Source organism: Ochotona princeps, chromosome 16, assembly GCF_030435755.1.
Source record: "Ochotona princeps isolate mOchPri1 chromosome 16, mOchPri1.hap1, whole genome shotgun sequence".
Classification (NCBI taxonomy): domain Eukaryota; kingdom Metazoa; phylum Chordata; class Mammalia; order Lagomorpha; family Ochotonidae; genus Ochotona; species Ochotona princeps.
In genome coordinates, this window is record NC_080847.1 from 51,921,641 (window position 1) to 51,930,417 (window position 8,777).

At 55.7% G+C, this 8,777-nt stretch overlaps 1 protein-coding gene across 3 annotated transcripts; it reads right to left on the reverse strand.

The window, feature by feature from the left end:
- Window positions 1–4,029: 4,029 nt before the first annotated feature.
- DMRTC2 (DMRT like family C2) lies at window positions 4,030–8,777 on the reverse strand. 3 transcript variants are annotated; one of them, XM_058675161.1, is made up of 9 exons: window positions 8,639–8,777; window positions 7,869–8,075; window positions 7,603–7,760; window positions 7,331–7,401; window positions 6,929–7,112; window positions 6,712–6,838; window positions 6,232–6,292; window positions 5,955–6,129; window positions 4,030–4,679 (listed from the first exon to the last, which is right to left on the reverse strand). In XM_058675161.1, the coding sequence occupies exons 2-9, from the start codon at window positions 8,069–8,071 to the stop codon at window positions 4,567–4,569; spliced, it is 1,092 nt and encodes a 363-aa protein (XP_058531144.1). In that variant the 5' UTR covers window positions 8,072–8,075; window positions 8,639–8,777; the 3' UTR covers window positions 4,030–4,566. The 3 variants fall into 3 exon arrangements, with proteins under 3 accessions (XP_058531144.1, XP_058531141.1, XP_058531142.1); XM_058675158.1 differs by having other exon boundaries at window positions 5,955–6,150; XM_058675159.1 differs by lacking the exon at window positions 8,639–8,777 and adding an exon at window positions 8,210–8,228 and having other exon boundaries at window positions 5,955–6,150.

Genomic DNA, 8,777 nt, shown 5'->3' on the forward strand with positions numbered 1-8,777 from the left:
TATCCCTTTTGTCTTTCCTGTTACCTGAGACCTAGGGGAACTTGGATGTGTTCGCGGCGTGCATTGCCAGGAGGAGCCGTGGCGGGGAAGACTAGACGGGCGGAAGTGCAGGGGAGGTTGGGTGGGTGGCCGCTAGCGGCGTCTCTAGAGGGCTGTTCCCTTTCCGGACCGGAAGTGAAACTAGTTAGGGCGGAAGTGCTGCGGAAGCCTATGGGACGTTGGTGGGGAGGACGCCGCTTGGCTGCCAGTGTCTTCCCCTTACAGCCAGTATTCGCGTGACCTACAGGCGGAAGCCCCGCCCTTCTTAGGGCGGCAATGGCTTCGGCAGAGTGGAAGCGACCTCAGTGGGCATTGAGGGCCTGCAGGCGGGGAGGAGTTAAGGGCAGAGACAAAGAGGCAGAGGCGGGGCCTGCGGAGAAGCTCGTCCTCCTGGTCGGGCGGCGGTGTCCACTCAGCTTCTGGCTTTACCGTGTCCGTTTGGCTGAATTCGCCGCCCGCCTGTGCAGCTGCAGGCAGTCCGCTTGCCCTCTTGCAGCCTAAAGCGAGTGCGAGTTACACATTGCAGCAACCCTGGTGTGGAATGTTCGCTCTGCCGGGCGCAGGTGCACGCCCATTGGATGGTTTCTGGTCTTTTAGTCCCAGTGGATCCCAGCAACCAGAACAACACACCAGGGATACTTTAGGGTCCAATGAAGTGATAACTTGATGCCAAAAAGGAAACACTTAAATGCGTGTGACAATTTTTTTTTTAGTGTAGAAAAGTCTTCCTCAAATATTAAAAAGTTTAACAAGTCCGGTTTTATCGAACAAAGAAGTCGATGGAATTTTGCTAGGACTACACAAAGATGCTTGTCTAATGTGGCTTAAATTTATAAACATTTACATCCACACACAAATATATTCAAACCGCATTGTCATAAATTATTTTACATGAGAATGTGTGATATAACCCTTTCTGAAAAAGACCATGGAATGAATGAAACCATCTATTTTTTCTTCATATTCCATTTTTTTTTACTTTTTCCATTTTTTATTATATGTTTGACAATCTTTACATAGTTAATTAGGGTAAAAAGGTTCAAGCGCTACAGGAAAATGGGTAATATTGTTAGTTCCATATTGTTTCCTTCATATATCTGATGTAAAATGGGATTTTAAGGGAGAAGCCCCACCAAGTCTCCTACCCACCCCAGGTCCCTGATGTGGGGCATGCTCCGAGGGTCTTGCTCAAGTGGTTTTGATAGTTCAACAGTTATGAATCACTGCCAATCTCGCCACTCCAAGCACAATGAGGTTGTTGAAGAATCCACTGATTGGCATAGTCCATCTTTTTTTTTTTTTTAAGATTTATTTTTATTACAAAGTCAGATATACAGAGATATACAGAGAGGAGGAGAGACAGAGAGGAAGATCTTCTGTCCGATGATTCACTCCCCAAGTGACCGCAATAGCCGGTGCTGTGCCGATCCAAAGCCGGGAACCTGGAACCTCTTCTGGGTCTCCCACGCGGGTGCAGTGTCCCAAGGCATTGGGCCGTCCTCAACTGCTTTCCCAGGCCACAAGCAGGGAGCTGGATGGGAAGTGGAGCTGCTGGGATTAGAACTGGTTCCCATATGGGATCCCGGGGCGTTCAAGGTGAGGACTTTAGCCGCTAGGCCATGCCGCCGGGCCCCAGGAAATGTTTAAGAAACATGTTTTATGTAAATAACTCCTCCAGTAGGAAATGGAGAATTCATTGTTCTCACAAGAAGGATGTGCAAAAAGTTACCTGCCTCAATTATATAGACAGCTCATCACTAATCCCTTACTGGAAACGTTTAGTATTTCCACATCACAGTTCCCAAAAGTCTCAACATGCTGTGTCTCCTTTGCCTTGTTTGTCTCTGGATTCCTGCTCAAATCATCATCCCTATCTTTGTAAATTTTCTGTAGAACATTATCCACTGCTCACTAGGATCTACTTTTGCTTTGTGGGAGGGTTTTTCTTTTTCTTTTTTTAAAGACTTATTTTTATTGCAAAGTCAGATATATAGAGAGGAGGAGAGACAGAGAGGAAGATCCTCCATTCAGTGATTCACTCCCCAAGTGACCGCAACGGCGGGCGCTGATCCAAAGCCAGGAGCCAAGAATGTCCTCCGGGTCTCCCACGCGGGTGCAGGATCCCAAGGCTTTGGGTCATTCTCAGCTGCTTTCCCAGGGAGCTGGATGGGAATTGGGGACACTGGAATTAGAACTGGTACTCATTGGGATCCTGGTGAGTGCAAGGCCAGTTTTTTAGCCAGTAGGCCATCACACCTGGCCCATGGGAGGGCTTTTCTATGTCTTTGTGTTCTCTTTCAAGCTGAACCAGGGTCCCAATGTGTGTTGTCTGCTTTTTTTTTCCACGTACGATTAAATCTGTGTCCATCCTTTCTCTGAACTGCCTTCCCCAGAGATGGGTTTCAACAGGTGCCTGACTAGCTCACCCCTATCCCGGCTCTTACTGTTGAATGCTACAGCCCAGCTACACCTGGACCATGCCCAGACACAATTCTCGCATGGTTCAGTGGTGCCAAGTCAGTCCTACACCCTCCCTGGCTCTCACAAGCACCAGTGGGTGCCGGAGTACAGCCCAGTCTGGCACCCCCCAGACCCAGTACACACCCGTGCTGAGGGAAACTGCAGTCATGTCCAGCCCAGATCGCTGCCCCCACTCTGGCTCTCATGCTCACTAGTGGGAACCACAACCCAGCTGGGCCCTCCTTTTAGCTTCCCAACCAGGCCTATTCCAAGCCACAGATCTTGCATGTGCTGGTTGTTGTTCTGACCTACCTTGGCATAGTCCCTCCCCTGTTTTGACCTTTGCCATCGGGTGGTGCAGCCAGGCCTGTCCTGGCTTGCCCCAAGTCCCAACTTTTGCTGGTGCGTGCAACAGCCTAGCCCTGTTCAGTCTGCTCCCATCCCTGGCTCATGCAAACCAATATGATATCCTAGCCCGGCATGACCCCACACTCTAGCCTGGCTCCTGTGGATGCCAGTGAGCTAAGGTTGGCCTCGCCCTGCCAAGTCTACCTGCTTCCAGAACCAACCCACACACTTGCTGATGGGTGGAGCTACCTTGACCAACACCCGGGCCTGAATTACATGTTCACCAGTGGGAGCAATATCCCACAAGGCAGCTTCCCAAGTTCCCCCACTCTCAGACTCAGATCTCACATGTACTGGTGGGTGCTAGGCTCTTACTGGGCATAGTTTGCCCCCTCCATCCTAGTCCTTGTATGAGTTGTGGTCTGGCTCACTTCACATCCTATTCTTGGTGCACGTGAGGGTGCTGCAGTCTGGACCAGCCCAGCCTGATCCTAACCCCAGTACCCATGAATGTCGGGGGTGGTGGTGGTGGGTGGGTTCCAAGACATGCCTAGATCAGCCCATCACCACCCCTAGCTCTTAAGCAAAGCAGAGGAAGATTTCAGTGATACCCACATATCCCCCACAGAATCTGCCTCCAGACCTGGTTCTCTCAGCCTAATGTGACTAGTTCCTTATTCTGATACTCACTGGTGAATACTATGATCTAGCCCTGCCACACAGGCCAAGATCCAAACTGGTGCCCAGATGGGATGCTGGCATTGCAGGCGGCTGTTTTACCTGCTATACTGTGGTGCCTGCCCAGTTCTAGGATCTTTGGCTCAATGGGGTGACCATAGTCTATCACAACTTAGGATTTATTTCAAAATAGCTCAAGAGACCAAAGTTTCTTAACATACGGAAGTGATGAGTGTCTGTGAGAAGGACTGCAAATCACCCTCACTTTATCATTACACATGTATACATTTATTGAATTATTGTCCCATATGTACCAATATAATGTGTCAATTTAAAAACAAAAGGGTGTGGGGGAAATCAGTGATTAACCAATCCCTCCAGCTTTTTGTCTCCCCCCTTCAAGCAGGGATGAGGGTTGGGGGTCTCTAGGACGCCTCTACTTGAAATCACCCAACAGTTCTCCACACTTGTGTGATGGCTCAAGAAGCACTAGATGGCATACAGTTAAGGAACAAATATTTATTTCAGGTTGTTAATGAATAATTGGTTTTTACTTTGAGAAATGGATTGAACAAGTCCTTTTTGTCAGTCAGGATAGGCTGATTTACGCTGTGATAACAACCCCCAAATCTCACTGGCTTTTTAAAAAGCATGAAGACTTATTTCTGACTCACATAAACCGGTATGCAAAACGAAATACTCTCCCGCTTTCACATGCATGGAGACAGGCAGGAGTGTACAGATACAGCATCGTGTGTCAAACACATACCCTGGAACACAAACTCACGCAAAAACCTAGGCAGGTGCTGGTTGCCTTAAACTGCACAACTCTTTGTTGGGAATTTAAAAGGTCTCAGGATGTAAGGCTGAGTTTGAGAACATGCATCCTGGGTCAAGGAAATGCCCACACTATGGAAGGAACTGAAAGCTACTGAAGCACCCCGAAGCTTAAACCGAATGTGTACTACACTCACTCCCTGCCCCTGGCCTGCGCCTGCGGCTCGGGCCTCTTGCCCCGCCAGGCGGCCTCTGCTCAGGATTCTAGCTCAGCAGGGAGATGGACCCGAGGCGGCCGATGTGCAGAGCCATGGACGGAGCTGAGCTGGGGCAGAGTGAGGGCCCGACTGGCTGGAATCCGCGTCCTCCTGTTGGAGCTGCAGGAAGGGAGAGATGGCAGCAGCAGGTCACGTATCCCCACAATTACTCCGTCCGCTTTTAAAGAACTGTTCATGTATTTGAAAGGCAGAGTGACAGAGAGGGACTGAGAGGAAGGCCTCTCATCCACTGGTCCACTCCCCAGTGGCCACAGCAGTCAAAGCGAGGCCTGGCTGAAGCCAGGAAGAGGCTCCCTGTGAGTGCAGCACGTTGTCTACTGCCTATCTACTGTATCCACGGGAAGCTGAACGGGGTGGGACGTCCCTGTCCCAACCCTCATCTCTTCACCCTATCCAGCCAGGCCTCTTGGTTGTTGACCTGGCTTTCTGTGTGGAACATGTCCTCACTGAATTCCACATCTTAAGACTTAACTCCTCTAATCCCTCATCTAAACCATCATATTTGTCGAAAATGCAGAGCCCTGAACACATCCCTGCCTGGTCCAGAAACATGCCTGGGCTTGAGCAAGTGTCCAGGTGGGTAAGATACCACAGTCCCATTTGAGAGTGTGGAGGTTCGAGTCCTGGCTCCAGTTTCCATTGTCCAACTCCAACTTCCTGCTACCCACGTGGGAGACCTGGGTTGAGTTCCCAGCACTCTGCTGGCCTCAGTCCAGCCTCGCTCTGCGGGCATCTAGGGAGTGAGTCACCGAATGCAAGCATTCTCCCGCTTTCTCTCTGCTCTGCTGCTTCTCAAATAATAGCATAATAGCCAAACAAACAAACAAACAAACAAACAACAAACCAAGGTAGGACAAATGAAAATGAGAGCAGCATTGCCTGCTCTGGCCCGGGCCTGCCATGCCCTCCCTGTTCTCCAGGTTGGGGGTTGCGGGAAGGCGTCCAGCTTCCCCACTGGGGTGGGAGCTGCTGGGCTCCTCCTAGGCCAGGCGCTGCCCTCCTCAGCCCCTCGCCACGTGTGGGCAGGCAGCTCATAGCCGGAGAGAAAGCTCTGGGTGGGGGTCCAGGCTCTGTCCCTGTCTTGCCATATGCCTCTGGCATAGGCATTTTCCTCCTTTCTCCCTGAGCCCCCTCTCCTGGACTTCAAGGTACTGGATGTTTGCTGCCAAGGCTGAAGTTGGTAGAGTGGTGAACTAGAGAAAGTCCCTAGCGGTGGACCTGCTGCAGTCCCAGGACCGGGCTCAGGAACACAGGGCCAGGACCCACAGCCCTGCAGCCTGCTAGCCCCTCGTCTCTGCTGAATCCCGGCTTATCAGTGACCTCCATCTGCCCTGCCAGCCTCTGCCCATCCTCTCCTCTCAGGGAGCAGGTTACCTGGTGGTCCACAGGGGTGGAGCAAGGAGATCCAGGTGGGGTTGGGGGGCACAGAAGGGGTCAGGCGGGGAGCCTGGGAGGAATCTTTCAGGCCCACAAGGGCCTCAGCTGCCTCCCGCTGCAGCTGCCGCTCTGAGGAGGCAGATGTCCAGGCCAGGCGAGGGGCTACAGGGGCCTGCAAAGAGAGAGAAGCAGACTGGGAACCCCAACTCTGTTCCCTCAGTCCCCTCCCGCCCCCTCCCCAGGCTCTGCCTCCTCCAGAGTCCTGGTTCTGCACCTGTGGCTGCAGCAGAAGCGGGTCTGGGGAACCACAGGACTGGACTATCAGGGTCGAGCACCTGGAAGCAAGGACAAAGACACCAGGGGTCGGCCCGTGGACAGACTCTGCAGGCGGCCGGGGCGGGTGTTCGCCTGGTGGGTCTGGTGCAGGGCGCTCCGACAGTCCTGACTTCCTTCTCACTGGCTGTGAGTCCTGAGAACAGGAGCCCCCAGCCCCCGGGGTCTCAGTGAGGACTGTAGGAACCTGTCCAGGTCACTTTTTACAAAACCACAGGATACTCCGAGGGTCTGGGGTTGTGCTTCCTTCGTCCTGCTCCTTCCTCCCCTTTGTGAAGTTTCCTCTCCTGTCCCCTGAGGCACTCCCCAACATGGCGCCCCATTTCAGCAGAACTCCTACCCTGCTAATGAACGTAAGAGGAGTTGATTGCCCTTTGTTTAAGGTCAGGGTTGGGCTCAGGATAAGCAGCCCCCCACTCACGTGCGGGGCAGGCTGGGGGGCCCTTGAGGTTCCCCAGAAAGAGGAACCGTCAGTACGGAACAAGGTCCTGAGCAGGGTGGGAGGGGCCCATGGGTGGGCAGCCGGAGGGAGGTGCCAGAGTCAAAGCCTGTGGAGGAGAGAGTGGAGCACACGGAGCGGGGGTCATGCCCCCAACCCCGACCCCAACATAGGGCAGGGATGTCAAATATCGTCTCACCAGGGAATGGGTGCAGCGGGATGGCAGGTTCCTGGCACAGCAGGCGGCACACCACCGGAGCTGGCATGGCGAGGCTGGGAGGCAGCCAGGGGCCGGGAGCCCAGGGGCCCGGAGGCAGTGGAGTCCAGGGTAAAGGCAAGGCTTCTGGGGGTCGGCTCAGCAGCAAGGGCCCCCGAGGTTGCTCCTGCAAGGGTAGCAGGCACAGGCTGGGCATGTTCTGGGGTTGGGGCTGCACCCCAGAACTTCAGAGCAGGGGCAGCCTTGAGTGCCACCCTCTCACCCTGCCAAGGGACAGACAGGATTCACCCAAGAGGTGTGGCAAAGCCAGGGCTGGGGCTGGAGCCCACCCAGGGATGCAGGGTAGGGGTGTGGGCAGCAGCTCGGGTGCCAGGCTCTCCTTACCTTCCCGGGCGGTGTCAGCGTCAGCGGGACTGCCCCATGAGGGGGCTGGGGGGCAATGTTCTCCTTTCCAGCTGTGAGGGACCAGCAGGGGCTCCAGTGAGCCCTTCCTCTGACCACCCCACCCTGGGGGCGGAGCTCCTCCTGAGGGCCATTTTCGACCACACTTCTCCCTGCAGTCTCCCAGGAAGGGGGTGCATGGGCCAAAGTCACAGGAGTTCAAGGGCAAGGGCCAGGCTCGCATCCCTGCCCCAACCCTGGCCAGAGACACTCACAGGAGAGCCCTGCTGGGGCCGCTGCCTTCTTGGCTCGGCTGGGAGCTTTGTGGGGGGCTGTCCCCTTCCTCATCAGCCCCTGAGTTAGGTGCCTCTTCAGCTGCGCCTCCTGCTGCCTGCGCAGGGCCACCTGGGCCGCCATGACCCTGCGGCGCTCCCTGGAAGCGGGTTGGGGACGGGAAGTCACAGGCTGGCCTCCGTTGGGAGGGGGAGCCCTTCGCCTCGTCCCCCACCCCTCTCTTCTCCGCTTCCGGCCTTGGACTCACAGGATGAGCACACACTTGTGACACTCGCAAGTCTGAAAGAGGCACATGCGCTTGTGGCCCTTGAGGTGGGCGGTGACGCCGTGGTTGCGGCAGCGGGCGCAGGTGGGAGAGCGGCTGACCGTCCTCCGGGGTACGAGCTCGGTGCTCGGGGCGGCAGGGGGCTCGGCCGCGGGGCGCACGGCGGGCATCTCGGTGGGTTCCATGGGTCTAGGGCGGGAGCATGGGGGATCAGAACGGAACCGCCCTCCTGCCTCCGGGGAGCCCTCCGGGGTGCACCCCTTCCTAGATCCTCCCTTCCCTACGCCCCTCACCCCATCCAAAAGTCACTCTGTTTGGCTCACCTGCACACACCGAGGCAAATCCTAGTTTCAAATGCATCCCTTCCCCGGGGAACCACCCCTCATCCATTCCTACGTCCCCTTTCTGTCCCCCCTTCATCTGGACGACTCTCTTCTTGGCATCCCACCTGCCTGCACCCTCTACCTGGACTCTTCCTCTGCCCCCCACCCCCCACCCCTTGCATGCCTCCAGTGGGATTTCACTCCTGCACCCGAGGGACTCTCCTTCACTCGCCCCACGCATTGCACAGTCCCCCCCAGCTGCCCCTCTGCAGGGGCGCCCGCGCGCCCCTTGCCGGCCAGGGGCCCCAGGGAGAGGGCGGGCCCGGGCGAGGGGAGCCTGGCGCCCACACCCCGAGGGGTGCGACCCCAGCCTGGGGAAGGACAGGAAGGGCCTGGAAGGGGCCGCGCAGCCCGCCCCGCCGCGGTTACCACAGCTTCCCGTGGAGTCACACTCGGCCAGAGGAGACACCCCCTCCGAGCGAAGGGACAAGCAAGTGACGAGAGGAACGGCTGCGCTCGCGAGTGTTTCTCACCCCTTCTCTCAGCGACCAATGAGCTGCCGCCGCCT